The 16,163-nt window shown below is 46.2% G+C and overlaps 3 protein-coding genes across 10 annotated transcripts in view; 1 reads left to right on the forward strand and 2 right to left on the reverse strand.

Annotated features, from left to right (window-relative positions):
- Positions 1-13,706, reverse strand: part of SPATA31F3 (SPATA31 subfamily F member 3) — a 54,807-nt gene extending 41,101 nt beyond the window's left edge. For 2 of the 3 annotated variants that reach the window (XM_051844448.2, XM_051844441.2), the window contains exons 1-3: positions 13,531-13,662; positions 12,897-13,150; positions 11,830-12,058 (exon numbers count right to left, since the gene is read on the reverse strand). In XM_051844448.2, coding sequence (XP_051700408.2) covers positions 11,830-11,851 — 22 coding nt within the window. In that variant the 5' untranslated portion in view covers positions 11,852-12,058; positions 12,897-13,150; positions 13,531-13,662. Of the gene's footprint in view, positions 1-11,829; positions 12,059-12,896; positions 13,151-13,530 lie in introns of all 3 variants that reach the window. The other variant, XM_051844445.2, reaches the window with a different exon arrangement.
- The window catches only part of LOC100347365 (protein SPATA31F1), a 100,018-nt gene extending 85,598 nt beyond the window's left edge, over positions 1-14,420 (reverse strand). Inside the window, exon 1 of the mRNA XM_051844409.2 lies at positions 14,270-14,420. The gene's annotated coding sequence lies outside the window, so the exon portion shown is untranslated. The remainder of the gene's footprint in view (positions 1-14,269) is intronic.
- Positions 1-16,163, forward strand: part of PHF24 (PHD finger protein 24) — an 80,500-nt gene that overhangs the window by 36,826 nt on the left and 27,511 nt on the right. Inside the window, exon 1 of one of the 6 annotated variants that reach the window (XM_051844421.2) lies at positions 13,891-14,025. The exons of 2 other annotated variants lie outside the window; for them this stretch is intronic. The gene's annotated coding sequence lies outside the window, so the exon portion shown is untranslated. Of the gene's footprint in view, positions 1-13,890; positions 14,073-14,553; positions 14,694-16,163 lie in introns of those variants that run through there. 3 more of the 6 variants (XM_070053699.1, XM_051844418.2, XM_051844417.2) reach the window with 3 other exon arrangements.

The raw sequence follows: 16,163 nt of genomic DNA on the forward strand, positions 1-16,163 counted from the left end.
CATCACACCAAAACCTCTTCACTTGTGTAACTTCCAGCCATCTTGTTTCAACCTTTGCCACCACACAAGCCTGTGTAGGTACTTCTCCTACGTGTTTCTTAACACCTTAAACATCTTTATAGCATTTGTCACAACTTAGCATTGTAATTGGCAAGTTACTTGTCTGTATCTATCACAGACACCAACCAAGAATATTATTAAATTGCTCATCATTTTATCCTAAATGTCTAACACATATGTGCCCTGGTACATAGTAGGTATGCAATAAATATTTGTTGGGATGGAAATTTGGCATAGCAGTTAAAATGCCAGTTGAGATACCCACATCAGAGTGTCTGGGTTCAGCACCCACCACTGGCTCCTGCTTCCTGCTAATGTAGACTCTGGGAAGAAACCTATGATGACTCAAGTGATTGGGTTCCTGTCAACCATATGAGAAATCTGGACTGAGTCCCTTGCTCCTGGCTTCAGCCTTTCTAGCCCTGGCTATTGCTAGCGCTTGGGGAGTGAACCAGCAGGTGGAAGCTCTGTCTCTCTTCCCCTCTCCATCTCCCTATCTCTCTGCCTCACAAATAAATAAAGGACATTTTTAAAAATAAAGATCACTACAAGAAAGAAGAGAACATTTGGGGCCAGCACTGTGGCACAGCAGGTAAAGTCACAGCCTGCAGCGCCAGCATCTCATATGGGCTCCTGTTTAGGTCCCAGCTGCTCCACTTCTGATCCTGCTCCTTGATGATGCACCTAGGAAAGAAGCAGAAGATGGGACAACTCCTTGGGCTCCTGACACTCATGTGGGAGACCCAGAAGAAGCTCCTGGCTCATGGCTTTGGACTGGCCCAGCCCTGGCTGTTGCAGCCATTTGGGGAGTGAACCAGCAGATATAAGATCTCTTTCTCTGTCTCTCTCTCTCTGCCTTTCGAATCTTTTTTTTTTTTTTTTTTTACAGGCAGAGTGTACAGTGAGAGAGAGACAGAGAGAAAGGTCTTCCTTTTTTCTGTTGGTGCACCCCCCAATGGCCGCTGCAGCCGGCGCACTGTGGCAGGCGCACTGCGCTGATCCGAAGCCAGGAGCCAGGTGCTTCCCCCTGGTCTCCCATGCAGGTGCAGGGCCCAAGCACTTGGGCCATCCTCCACTGCCTTCCCGGGCCACAGCAGAGAGCTGGACAAGAAGAGGGGCAACCGGGACAGAATCCGGAGCTCTGACTGAGACTAGAACCCGGTGTGCTGGTGCCACAGGTAGAGGATTAGCCTAGTGAGCCACGGCGCTGGTCTCAAATCTTTTTTTAAAAGAGAGAAACAACAGAACTTTTGTGTCTCCATTTTAAAAATAGATATTTGTTTAAGGAGTGAACAAAATAATGTGTCTTTAGTTGGATTCAATATTCCAGAATGTTCACAGTTCAATAATATTGTGCCTATTATGTGTTATTTTACTTCCTAAGTTGTTTATTGAGTATTTTCTTATCTTTACAATATCTTATCTACAATGACATTATCTTAGTTCAGATTGCAAACCACTTGACTGTGCTACTGCAGTTTACTAACTCAAATAAAAATCCATTCTCCTCTATTCTGCATACAGCTTCCTAAAATCAAATTAGATTATTCACTCCCAAGCTTAAAGACTTCAGCGGTTTCACTATGGACTACAGGACACTCCAAAATCTGAGCACCCACCATTCCCCCAACAGGCAACTACCTCATTAGGTTGCTAGCCCTTTGTACATACTCTCTCCCCAACTGTCTACTCCAGCTCACTCCTATTCATTCAACAAAATGTGTATTCTCCATTTCATATGAGCCAAGCAATGTTAAAGGACTAGAGAATACATGATGATAAAAGACAAAAATCCTGCCTTCCTAGACCATGAATATTCTCTCTACTCAAACTCGATCTTGAGCAGGATGCCTTTCTTAATGTTTCTAAGAACTATGAGAATGTCTTTTTGACACTTTATCACAACATGCTGTGATTGTTGATGTACTCAAGGCAGAGGCAGATGTAGGTTTTACAAGTGCTGAACCTTACGCAGCTTGGTTATGTGTGTATGTACATGTGTGTCTGTAAGGACTTCTTCAAGGAAAACTATTACTAAGATAATATTGCTAAGCCTTTCCCCTGGCTTTGGAAGGGGTCTGTGCAAGTCACTTCATGGTAAATCCACTCATATTCACCTGTATTTTACATTAGATGATGACATTTTCATTTCTATACTCCAATTCTAGGCATAATCCATGTCAGCTCAGAGAGTCCTTTCTCCCAGGTCTATTATCTTTGTTTACTACTTGCCCATTGCCATAGTTTGAATATGATTTGGCCCCCAAACTCATACATTTTCATCCCCAAAGTCTTATATTAATGGTATGAAGAAGGTGGAGACTTAATCAAATTATATGGTCTTTGGAGGTAGGACCTTTGGGAAGTAATTGGGTTGGATTGCGTTGTTAGGGTAGAGAGCCCCTATAATTGAATCCTGGTGGCTTTATAAGGGTAAAGGCAAACAGAGACATGTGTGATGCATGTCTCTTGCCATGTGATGCTCTGTGCCACCTCAGGACTCTGCCAGTAAGAATGCCACCACTTGCCACCAGTTGTGCCCAGCAGATCTTAGACTGTGAACCCCTAAAACTGTGAGCCAAAATAACCTCTCTTATTTATTTAGGCTGTCTCAGGTATTTCATAATAATAAATACACCCACAGGGGCCACTACATAACAGGAACCTTGCCTAGTAACTAGACCTGGCTGTCCTGTCTTAAGGGTAACAATACCCTGGAGTTTGTTCTCAAGCTAGTAGATCGCTAACTCTAACACTTCATTCCAATTCCTGGAGATTTTGTTGTAAATAGGAGTTCTCTCAGAAGACCATTCACTGGTTCCAGGGGCTTCCAGACACTTTAATTAGTTCCCAGTCTCTTCCCATGAGGCATAGAACCTTTTAAAGCAGATTAACAACATGTACAAGAGTGTGCCCAATAATCATCAAAGAACTTCAAAACTGTTTATGATTTGGGCTCTCTCATGCACAAAGAGCACACACAGAGTCCAGACTAAAAATTCCTTCTGGGGACCGGTGCTATGATATAGTAGCTAAGCCTCCTCCTGAGGTGCCAGCATCCCATATGGGTGCCGGTTCGAGTCCTGGCTGCTCCACTTCCAATTCAGCTTTCTGCCTATGGCCTGGGAAAGCAGTGGAAGATGGCCCAAGTGCTTTGGAACGGCTCAGCTCCAGCCATTGTGGTCATTTGGAGAGTGAACCAATGGATGAAAGACCCTTTTTTCTGTCTCTTCCTCTCTCTGTAACTCTACCTCTCAAATAAATAAATAAAACTTTTAAAAAATCCTTCTGGCTTTGTTATTCAAATGATATAAGCCTTTTAGTCTACCCAAATCTACAATCTTTGTCCAAAATCACTTTGTCTAATTTTTCTGGAAGTATATGTTCTACTGGTCCAAGTATTTCCTAAGCTGCCCAACAACATAGAATCAAAAAATTTTAGAGTAAGAGGGTTATTAAAGAATCAATAAATTGGCATGTCTACTATGTACGCACTATTGTGAGCAATACAAAGAAAAGTAACACATAATCATATCTCTCAAAGAGAATATAAAGTCTTTCTATGGATAACTTTTTCTTAATATGATGATTTTTCCCTCCTTTGTCCATCTCTGAACGTGATTTTTCTTGGGTTTAACTGGACTTTAAGTCAGTGCTATTTTTTTTTTTATTATTTGACAGAGTTAAATAGAGAGAAAGGTCTTGCTTCCGTTGGTTCACTCCCGAAATCGCTCCTACAGCCATGGCGCCGGCCCAAGTCAGTGCTATTAAAAAGTCATGTGCTTGGGGCCGGCGCTCTGGCGCAGTAGGTTAATACTCCGCCTGCGGCGCCGGTGTCCCATGTGGGCGCCGGTTCTGGTCCCAGCTGCTCCTCTTCCGGTCCAGCTCTCTGCTGTGGCCTGGGAAGGCAGTGGAGGGTGACCCGAGTCCTTGGGCCCCTGCACATGCATGGGAGATTGGGAGGAGGCACCTGGCTCCTGGCTTAGGATCAGCACAGCTCCAGCCATTGTGGTCATTGGGGAGTGAGCCAGCGGACGGAGGACCTTTCTCTCTGTTTCTCCCTCTCACTTCCTGTAACTCTGCCTCTCAAATAAATAAATAAAATCTAAAAAAAAAAAAAAAATAGTCATGTGCTTTGAGGCTGGTGCTGTGGCACAGCAGGTTGACACCCTGGCCTGAAGCACCAGCATCCCATATGGGCGCCAGTTCTAGTCCCGTCTGCTCCTCTTCCAATCCAGCTCTCTGCTATGACCTGGGAAAACAGTAGAAGATGGCCCAGGTCCTTGAGTCCCTGCATCCACGTGGGAGACCCAGAGGAAGCTCCTGGCTTCTGGCTTCGGATCGACACAACTCTGGCCATTGTGGCCAACTGGGGAGTGAACCATCGGATGGAAGACTTCTCTCTCTGCCTCTCCCCCTTTCTCTGTGTAACTCTGACTTTCAAATAAATAAAAATAAATCTTAAAAAAAAAAAGTCATGTGCTTCTGGTACAAGTTAGAAATAACTGCAGACAAAATAACATTCCTATCAACTACTCTCCTGGATGTGGTAGAGAAACTCAGAGAAAACAGCCATTTTAATTTCTTAAAACTAGCCAACAGATCTTGGAAATTAGCTAAATTTCATTAGCTAAAAATGAAGCAACTGTGCCCTAAGGAGTGATTCAGGACTTCCATGGAATCTATGGCTTAATTAGATCTGTACAACTGAAGAATCCCACATTGCAAATAATTCGGTTTGAGAAAAATAAAGAAGTTAAGGGCATAAAAAGTTAACGCCCACCAAACATTTAAGTTTGTGACTTTGAGTACCCACTAAATCTTAGACATTGGGAATAAAACATAGTCCTTACCCTTAAGAAACACACATTCTAGTAAGAGACACAAAAACACACAGAAAATGATATACAAAATAGTATAAATGAAGACAGGAATAATCACAGGACACTGTGTAAATCAAGGACTCTAACCTAGCTGATATGGAGGAAATAATATCTGATCCGAAAACTGAGGCAAGGCAACACGGAATGCATGTACCAATCACTTACAAATCAATCAATGAATAGCAAGAAACCTTTACTGATTTAATTAGAAAAGGAATATTTTTTTAAAAGGTACTGTATAGCCCAAAAATTCCCTGGGAAGGCTAAAGATAGTATTTAAAAACAGGAAGGGGGGCCAGTGCTGTGGCTCAGCGGGTTAAAGCCCTGGCCTGAAACGCCATCATATGGGCACCGGTTCTAGTCCTGTCTGCTCCTCTTCCGATCCAGCTCTCTGCTTTGGCCTGGGAAAGCACTAGAAGATGGCTCAAGTCCTTGGGCCACTGCACCCATGTGGGAGACCCAGAAGAAGCTCCTGGCTTTGGATTGGCACAGCTCCAGCCATTGGTGGCCATCTGGGGCATGAACCAGCGGATCGAAGACCTCTTTCTCTGTCTCTACCTCTCTCTGTAATTCTTTCAAATGAATAAAAAATAAATCTTTAAAATATATATATAGGAGAGGCTGCTATTGTGGTGTAGTGAGTAAGCTGTCACCTGCAATGCTGGCACCCCATATGGGCACCAGTTCAAGTCCCAGCTGCTCCACTTCCAATCCAGTTCCCTGCTAATGGCCTGAGAAAGCAGCAGAGGATGACCTAATTGCTTGTGCCCCAACACCCATGTGGGAAATCTGTATGCAGTTTCTGGCTTCTGCTTTGGGCCTGGCCCAGCCCTAGCCATTCCTACAATTTGGGGGAATGAGCATGCAGCGCCAGCATCCCATATGGGTGCTGGTTCTAATCCCGGCTGTCCCTCTTCTGATCCAGCTCTCTGATGTGGCCTGGGAAGGCAGTAGAAGATGGCCCAAGTGCTTGGGCCACTACACCCACACAGGAGACCCAGAAGAGGCTCCTGGCTCCTGGCTTCGGATCAGTTCAGCTCTGGCCATTGTGGTCATTTGGGGAGTGAACCAGTGGATGGAAGACCTCTTTCTCTGCCTCTCCCTCTCTATGTGTATAACTCTGCCTCTCAAATAAATAAAATAAACCTTTACAAAAGAAAAAAAAAAAAACAAAACACAGAAACAGGAACATGGGGATGCTACTCAGAGTAGATACAATCACAAGGACTCCACAGAACCAGCCAACGAAGATGCTGCTGCTGCCATCCTTGAACCCTGACTCCTCCAGTCAACATTGCCAATGCTGTTGGCACTGAATGCTGGATGCCCAAGCAAAACACTGGTTACCCAGTGGCAACCTTCAGGACTCATAAAATGAGCAATTCTTCAATTATACGGGAAGAAGTCTCAATGCTAACAGCTAAACAAGGGCACTACAGTAGTTCCAAGGTGATGGTAAGGCAAGATAAAATGCACAGGTAAATGCCTATATTCGAAAAGAATGATCCAGAATCCTAAGATTCAAACTTAAGAAACTAGAGAAAAATGAGCAAACTAAACCCAAGGCAAACAGAAGAAAGGAAATAACAAAGAATGAAAAAGAAAACAAAACAACAAATCAATAAAACCACAGTTGGTCTTTCTGAAAAGATGACAGAATTGAAAATTCTTTAGCTAGAATCACCAAGAAAAAAAGAAAAAGACACAAATTACTGAAACAGAAGTAAAAGGGGCGGGGTATGGCGGCAGGCAGGCATTATGGTACAGTGAGTTAAGCCACTGCTTTGCACACCTGCACCCCACATCAATGCACCAGTTCAAGTCCCAGTTCCTCTGTTTCCAATCCAGTGCCCTGCTAATACACCTAAGGAGGCAGCAGATAATTGTGCTCAAGTGCTTGGATTCCTGCCACCCACAGGGAAGACTGGGATGGTGTTCTTGGCTCCTGGCTTCAGCCTGGTCTAGCCTCAGCCATCACAGGCTTTGGGAAGTGATAACTCTGCCTTTCAAATAAATGAATAAGCAATTTTTTAAAAAAAGTAAAAGAGGGCCGGTGCCGTGGCTCAATAGGCTAATCCTCCGCCTTGTGGCGCCGGCACACCAGGTTCTAGTCCCGGTCGGGGCGCCAGATTCTGTCCAAGTTGCCCCTCTTCCAGGCCAGTTCTCTGCTATGGCCCAGGAGTGCAGTGGAGGATGGCCCAAGTGCTTGGGCCCTGCACCCCATGGGAGACCAGGAGAAGCACCTGGCTCCTGGCTTTGGATTGGCTCAGAGCGCCGGCTGTAGCAGTCATTTGGGGAGTGAACCAATGGAAGAAAGACCTTTCTCTCTGTCTCTCTCTCTCACTGTCTAACTCTGTCTGTCAAAAAAAAAAAAAAAAATAGTAGAGGACAGATCATTTCAGTCAGTATTACCATGAAACAAAGACAATAACCTCAAAAGAAAAAAATCATAAATTAATATCCCTTGTGACCAGAAGCAGAAAAATCCTCAGCAAAACAAAAACTGAATCCAGCAAAAATATAAAAAAAGATTAAACAATATAATCAAGTGGGATTTATCCCAAGAATGTAAAATTAGTTTAACATATAAAAATCAATTAATGTAAAATACCATGTTGATAGAATAAAGGATAAAAATCATATTATCATCTTTTTTTAAAGATTTATTTATTTTTATTTGAAAGTCAGTTACACAGAGAGAAGAGAGGCAGAGAGAGAGAGAGAGAGGTCTTCCATCCGATGGTCCACTCCCCAAATGGAGCTGCGCAGATCTGAAGCCAGGAGCCAGGAGTCTCATCCAGGTCTTCCATGTGGGTGCAGGGGCCCAAGCACTTGGGCCATTCTCCACTGCCCTCCCATGCCATAGCAGAGAGCTGGATTGGAAGTGGAGCAGCCGGGCCTCCAACTGGCACCCATATGGAATGCCGGCGCCTCAGGCCAGGGCTTCAACCCACTGTGCCACAGCTCCAGCCCCTCATATTATCATCTTAATAGATGCAGAAAAAAACATTCAACAAACTCCAACACCAATTCTTAAGAAAAGATCTGAAAAAACTGGCTATAGATGAGAATTTCCTCAGCCTGATAAAGGACATCTATGAAACCCATAGTTAACACCGTAATTATAGAGACCATGAAAGACTGAATGTGTTCCTCCTAAGCTCAGGAGCAAGGCAATGATTTCTGTTCTCACCTCTTTTATTCAAAATTGTCCTAGAGATTCTAACCAATATAACAAAACAAAACAAAAAAAAAAAGAAAAGAAAAGATATCTATACTGGGAAGGAAGAAGTAAAGCACTCTTCATCTCAGATCATATGATTCTATATATAGAAAAACCTAAGGACTCACAAAAAAAAAAAAAAAAAACTAGCAGAATAAATGAGCTTAGTAAGGTCACCAGACTCAAGAAAAACATATGAGAATAAATTGAATTTCTAAATTCTAGCAATGATCAATCTTAAAATCAAATTAAGAAAACAATTCCAAGGAAGTGACCAGAATAAATACCAGAGCTTTTCACAGGAAACCATAAAACACTGCTGAAAGAAGACCTAAATGTATGGAGCGACTTTTACAGATTAGAAGATCAAATGGCAATTTTTTCAAATCAATCCATACATTCAAAGTAATCCCTACCAAATTACAGGCTTTTTTTGCATAAAATTACAATTTTATACTAAGTTTTACATGAGAATGCACAGGACCCAAAAAAAATATCAGAAAGGACTAGCTAACCTACCCTGCCTAATTGCAAAACGTACTGCAAAGCTACAGTAACCAAGATAGCATGATAGTGCAATCAGGACAGTCACACAGGCCACTAGAAAAGAACTGAGGTTCTAGAAACAAGTCCTGATTTTCAAAAAGATATGGAGGCAATTCAATGAGGAATGGATAGTCTTTTCAGCAGTGGTGCCTGGACAACTGGATATCCACACAGAAAACATGAATTAATACCTTCATCTCACAAGACATAAAAATTCATTCATATGAATATCCCTTGTGACCAGAAGCAGAAAAATCCTCAGCAAAACATAAACTGAATCCAACAAAATAGAAAAAGGATTAAACAATTTGATCAAGTGGGATTTACCCCAAGAATTTAAGATTTGTTTAACATATAAAAATCAATGAATGTGGCCGGCACCGTGGCTCAACAGGTTAATCCTCCACCTCGTGGCGCCGGCACACCGGGTTCTAGTCCCAGCCGGGGCACCAGATTCTGTCCTGGTTGCCCTTCTTCCAGGCCAGCTCTCTGCTGTGGCCCGGGAGTGCAGTGGAGGATGGGCCAAGTCCTTGGGCCCTGCACCCACATGGGAGACCAGGAAAAGCACCTGGCTCCTGGCTTTGGATCAGCGCGATGCGCCGGCTGCAGCGCGCTGGCTGCGGCAGCCATTGGAGGGTGAACCAACGGCAAAGGAAGACCTTTCTCTCTGTCTCTCTCTCTCACTGTCCACTCTGCCTGTCAAAAAAAAAAAAATGAATTGATGTAAAATACCATCTTCTACTGCTTTCCCAGGCCATAGCAGAGAGCTGGATTGGAAATGGGGCAGTCAGGTCTTGAACCGGCATCCACATGGGATGCCAGCACTCCAGGCCAGGGCTTTAACCTGCCACACTACAGTGCCAGCCCCCCAACAGTTCTATTTTTTCTAATGGGAAAGGGTTTAGGCAATGTCTTAGTTGATTTTATATTGCTATAAAATGGATAATTTATAACAAAAATATTTGGTTCATGGTTCTGAACACTGGTGCCAACATCTAGCAGGGGCCTTTGGGCTGTGTCATCTCATGGCAGAAACAAAAAAGCAAGAGAGGACATGAGCAAGAGGGAATCAAACCTGCTTCAGTAACTAACCCACAGGCTCCCTCCTCAGGGACCTCTCCTGGGACTTTTTCTGTTTTTTTTTTTTTTTTTTCCAATAAATTTCCTTCATACCCAAAAGTAAATAAATAACTCACTCCCATAAAATGACATTTATCGATTCAGGAAGGCAGACTCCTCCTCACCTGATCACCTGTTAATTGACTCCCCCTACCTCCCAATTTGATTGTATTGGGGATTAAGTTTTCACCTCATGAACTTTGGGGAACATTCAAATCATAGCAGATAGTACCAGGGAAAGGACAGTGAGTCAACAGAGAGGTTTCTTAGCAGAAGAGAGACTTGAGCCTGTTTGTAGGCTTCAAAAAAAGTCAATAAAAAAGAGGAAAAAGTTAAGATTCATGATGACAGATGAAGCAATGAGAAAACCAAAAGGGGACGGATCAAAGGCACACTGAAGAGCCAGCAGTCTACAGAAGGCGCTTTCCCTATCCTCTAAGACTCCAGGAAAGCAGGAGAGGAGGCATGGATATCAATAAATCCTATTTCCTTTTCACCTTAGGATAAGGATCTCCATATGGGAAACCAGTTCCTTTAATCTTACTAGAGCAGACTCATATTTAGGATTCTCAAATGCCAATCCTAATACCAAAGAAGCCCAGGGCTTGCGTTTCTTTGGCAGAAAGGGTATTTAGGGATTGTAGTATGATGAAGACACAAGTTCTGATTAGATATCAATACCATTTTAGCTGTTTGGTCTAGCTAGAAATTCCATTTGAATGCCTAATTCCTCATCTGTAAAGCTTGGTGACCCTAGGTCAGCCCTAGGTAGAAGGTTATTGAGATCCCCTTGGTTGGGACAGGTGTTGTGTGGTACAGTGGATTAAGCTTGGGAAACCTGCATCCTGTATCAGAGAGCCTACTATTGCCTATCACCTCTGCTTCTGATCCAGCTTCTTGCTAATGTGCCTGGGAGGTAGCAGATGATAGCTCAAATACTTGGGTCCCTGCCACACACATGGGGGACCCGGATGGAGTTCCAGGCTCCTGGTTTTCACACTGTCCAGCACCAGTGTTTGGGGAGTGAACCAGTAAATCAAAGATCTCTCTCTCTTTCAAATAAATAAATACCCCCTTGGTTGGAAACAATGGAAACTCACAGGACGACTGAAGCATAAAAAGGGACTGAAGGGAGGTGTAATGGGTTTTTTGTTCCCCAAGGGTCCTTGTGTTAGAAGCTTGGTCCCCAATGTGGGAAAGCTGAGGTGATGGACCTTTGAGAGCTGAGGTCTAGAGGGACGTCTTGAAGGCCCTACCCTCAGAAGGGTTAAGGTTGTTTTCAAGAAGAGGCTGTTACAAAAACCTGAGCCACTGAGCATCCTCTGCCACTCTATACCGAGATATGATCACTTGCTCTGCATGCGCTCCCACCGTTGTCATCTGCCAGGATGAAGCACTGCTGAGAGGGCCCTCACCAGAGTTGTACTAGTGCCAGTACTATGCCTTTGGTCCTCCAATACTGTGAGTTAAAGAAATCTCTTCTTTATAAGGAGTCTGCCTCGGGTAGTTCATTATAGTGATGAGAAACTAATACAGAAAAGAACTAGGATGTGGGAAGAGCAAGGACCCACCCACCCTGGGGTCAGAACAGTGAGTGGGTCTTTGTGTGCTCTCACAGATCCAACAATTCCCAGGCTACATAATGCTCTGTTCTGAGTTTCAAATTCCTGAAAGTGATCATGATTACATGAAATTGAGTTAAGTGTCTACCTCTGGATCGACTGGCAGCAACCAAAGGGCAGGTAGCCTCAATTGGAGAAGGTCCATGAGACTTTGTCCCTGTGCTCTAGAGCCATTCACAGTTAAGGGGGAATTGCGTACTGGGCAATTTCCTCAAGAGATGTGTATTAAAAGCAATAATGCTGCACCAATCCTCTTCCATGTGAGGCCAGCATCAAGATGTAAAGACAAAGCAGGGTTCAGTAACATTCTGATTTTCTCCCCCATAGTCTCTTAAATATCCCAACAAGTTTTTGTCTAAGGCCTAAAAGAAGTTACCTTTGGGGCTGGCATGTGGCATAGTGGGTTAGCAGCTGCCTGCAATGCCGGCATCCCATAATGGCGCTGGTTCGTGTCCTGGCTGCTCCACTTCTGATCCAGCTTCCTGTTAATGGCTTGGGAAAAGCAGCAGAAGATGGCCCAAGTGTTTGGGTCCCTGCTGCTGATGTGAGAGACCCAGATGAAGCTCCTGGCTTCAGCCTGGCCCAGAGCTGGCCATTGTGGCCACCTGAGAAGTGAACGAGAGGATAGACGATCTCTTTCTGTGTGTCTCTCCCCCTCTCTCTGTAATTCTAAATTTCAAGCAAATAAATACATTTTTTTAAAAAATACCTTGTGTGGCACCATTCTATTCCATATGCCCCACTAAGGATATACACTAAACCATCTCCAAGAGGCTTCCTCTTATTCTCTCTCCATACTCTGATCAATTTTTATAATTTAGCAAAAGTCTCTGCTGAACATGAGAATTTTACATGCATAAAAAAGAAGTTTGATAAATTTTGAGTCACTAATACTTTAATAGCAATAATAAGTTAAATGGTTATTATGCATTTTGCTTAAGCAAGGCACCCCCCTCCATGAAGTAATTTGTCTCTACCTTTTTAAGAACATCCATTGCTTTCATTCCTCTACTGAGAACAACTCATTTTCCATTTTGTAGTATAATTATGGTTCTCTGTCGATGCCTGTCTCCCTCTATGAGATTATAGCTCCAGGAGGGAAAAGTACTGAGTCCTACGCTTATTTACCCCCTCCCAGTTCTTAGTGCCATGCCTGGCAGACTATAGATGCACAATACTCATTTTTTTTTTTTTTGAATGAAAGAAGGAATTAACCAACAGAGATTTCTATGGGGATATTATTACAACCTCCTTTTCCATAGACGCCTGTCAAACGGTCTAGAAACAAAGCACTTATTTAAAATGGTTCAGAGGACTCTGTGAAATGGTTGGTGTGATATAATACTAGAGATTAGTGGACCCCTAGACTCTATGGAAAGCTGCCTTGTCTTTAATGTTTGTTTCACGACAAAGGACAGTGGGTCCTGAGAAACAAGTACTCACCTTTAAAACACCACATATTTCTCAGGGCTGGTGCTGTGGTGCAGTGGATTAACACCCTGGACTGAAGCGCCAGCATCCCATATGGGCACTGGTTCTAGTCCCGGCTGTTCCTTTTCCGATCCAGTTCTCTGCTATGGCCTGGGAAAGCAGTAGAAGATGGCCCAAGTCCTTGGGCCCTGCACCTACGTGGGAGACCCGGAAGAAGCTCCTGGCTCCTGGCTTCGGATAGGCGCAGCTCCAGCCATTGTGGCCATCTGGGGAGTGAAACAGTGGATGAAGACCTCTCTCTCTGTCTCTGCCTCTCTCTGTAACTTTGTCTTTCAAATAAATAAAATAAATCTTAAAAAAATAAAACAACACATATTTCTGATTAGCAGCCTCTCCTTTCTCAGTGGCAGTAGAGTAAAATAGTTAGGAGCTCGGGGTTTGAAGACAAAATACCTGGATTCACCTCTCCTCCATCACATATTAGTTATGCGACCTTAGGCAAATTGTTTAACTGCTCTGTGCCTCAGTGTCAACGCACGCCCTCAAAAGAAGGGTGTGAAATAGTGACAATATGTTCAAGGTGTTGGGAAATGGTGTCTGGCACTTGGGGTTTGAAAGCAACAGCAACCCATAGTACTCTACTTACCTCATGTGCCCTACTGGTAAATGCCATGTGGAGTGCAAAGTGAGTTCCTTTTCACAACCCTCTTAGCACCTAGCACAGCGTATAACAAACGCTAGATGTCCAAAAACTGATGCTGTAAATTCTTCTTCAGCTATATAAACGGAACGCACAAGAAAACGAAGGTGTGTTAGAGTGCAAACGCAATGACTTTGAACAAAAGGGTTCTTGGTTTATCATGTGTGTGTCTTCAGTTACTTCCTTAGAATTAGTTGCTAGGTGTCTGATGATTTGATCTTCGTTTCCTTGCCCTCTTCAACACATGCACTGTAGCTTGCTGGAGCGCACGGCCCAGCCCTCAGAGCTGCTGGCCTCCTGACAAGCTGGCTGTTTGGAGGCTGAGAGATGAAGTTGCCGCAGCAAGAAGCGGGTTAGGCGACAGCCCGGCTTCGCTGCTGGCGACGGAAGGCCAGTGATTTCAGAAAAACCGCACAGCGGACTGGGCCAGCCTAAGACTTGGTGAGGGGTCATCTGGGTACTCCGGGGGCCAGTGAGGTACGAGCAAGGTGAGCGCCCCAACGCCGGGGTCGGGAGCCTGGAGACCTGCCTGGGCGGCTGGTAGGGCCCGCCGGATGAGTCATTCTCCCTACCCCGGGAGCGTGCTAGGGGCAGCATCCACAGGGACCCTGCCTACGCCCGGGCTCAAAGCAGAGCGAGGAGCGGCCGCAGCCCCCCGGGGCGCCTCCTCGGGGCGAGCACTGACCTTGCCGCAGGCGGCCGGGCTGGCGCAGCACCCGCGCCGCAGTGCCAGGCTCTTTCGAAGGTTGCCCACTGGCACCTCAGACGACCACTCATCAGAGCCGGCCGCCGCCCTGCCGCGCCGCCTTCGCGCGGACGCCAGCTCGCCAGGCCCGGGTCGAGCGGCGACGGCGGCCCCTCGAGACGCAGGAGGGCGAGGCGGGGTCGGGGCGCCCGGCGCGGGCGCACGCGCTGCAGCGGGGTGGGGGCGGGGCGGGTGGGTGTGCGCCGGGAGCGCGCGCCGCCGCCTCAGCCCGCCGCTCCGCCCGCGCCGCCCGCTCCCGGCGCTCGGCCCAGCACCTCGGCTCCAGAGCGGCCGTGGGCAGCGCGGGGCCGGCGGTGTAGAGTCCGCTAGCCCCAGACCCGCGTCCCGCACGCAGGCTGTCCCGGTAAGCGGGGGCGGGGAGGGCGGGGACCGGGCCGTCGCCCTAACTGGCGGGTCAGGGGGCTGCGGGCAGTCCTCTGGGGATTCTGGGGTGCTTACGTGGGGGGCCCCAAAGGCGCCCCCGTGTAAGTGGATGAACCCCGAGTGACTGCTCCCTCCACTGCCGGGAGTCCCCTGAGGCGGTGTGGGGAGCCGCCCCCGTGGAAGACCCCGTGTGTGTGAATGGAGACTCCCAGGACGCTGTCTGCAGTGTGGAGGGCACCGTCCCCAGGGAGGCGTTCTGTGCAACTCCGGGAGCAAGCGCGGAGGTGGTCTGTGGAGTTGGCTCAGTAGGACATCCTGGAACCCAGGGGAGACGCAGGAGCCTGTGTGGTGGTGATGGACACCCCAGGAGACCCACTAGATACAAGAGGACCTTGAGTTGTGCCCTAGAACGGCCTGGAACCTCTCTGCCTGGGGTGAGAGATCCTGCCAAGAGATCCATGAATGACTTCTAGATCCAAGTACTTCGGCCTTGACCTCCTTGGAGAGCTTAATGTGCCTTCACTTGTCTGTCCTCAGAATGGTCAAGAGCGGGTGCCCCGTGGTCATTCAACCTCTGACCAGTCCCCCCACCCCCACCCCGTTAGGATTTTTCTGGCTCCAGACTGGGTTTTCATGGATGCAGGAGGTGCAGTAAGAGTACAGGGTTCAAGGGAGGGATAGACCAGAGACCTCTGACCCAAGGATAGGAGATCTGAACCCTTGGGCTTGACCACACACAAGGAAAGCAATGAGATCAGGTGGAACAGCTGACTTTGGCAAGCCCTAGAAGGGAAGTCCTTTGGGGGAAGAAAGAACTATGAAGGATTACCGAGCACCAATGTGCCAGGTACTACACTGGGCATGTTAAAACCTTTTGTACAGTCCTGAAAACAGCTTGTGGAATTACCCCCTTTTACACCTTAAGTACTTGAGATTCAGAGAGGCTTAGCAATGTGCTCAATATTACAAAGCTTAGCTGCATGGAATCTGTTCATATTTTCTTTGGGAGAAAGTATCAAGGAGAGGCAGAAGACAGAAGGGATGCTTGTTAATGGATTGCGTTGAGGTGCCAAGCATAGGACTTCGTAATAGTATATGCTCAATAAATGTGATCATTAAACAAGTGAAGGGGATGAGGCTGCTGCAGGAGCTGATTTCCAGTGCGTCCCCAGATTTCACAGCGTTAACCTCCTTCATTGGCAGCCCCGCTGAAATAAAGCCTTAGGCCGGCTCGACCTCACTGAGTCTGAGGGAGGCCTCTGGTGTGGTGTTTGGCAGGTCAGAGGGGCCCTCCAGAGAGCACAGCATCCTGAGACCACCTTCCCTGCTGCAGAAGCCCGAGAGAGAGGAAGAAGAAACAGGATCACTTGTAGAAAGCACGATGCCAGTTGTCCCTGTAGCCCTCTGACTGCGTGCACCCGTGGACACCAGTGTTACCAAGTGGAATGCT

This window comes from Oryctolagus cuniculus, chromosome 1, assembly GCF_964237555.1.
Source record: "Oryctolagus cuniculus chromosome 1, mOryCun1.1, whole genome shotgun sequence".
Taxonomy (NCBI): Eukaryota; Metazoa; Chordata; class Mammalia; order Lagomorpha; family Leporidae; genus Oryctolagus; species Oryctolagus cuniculus.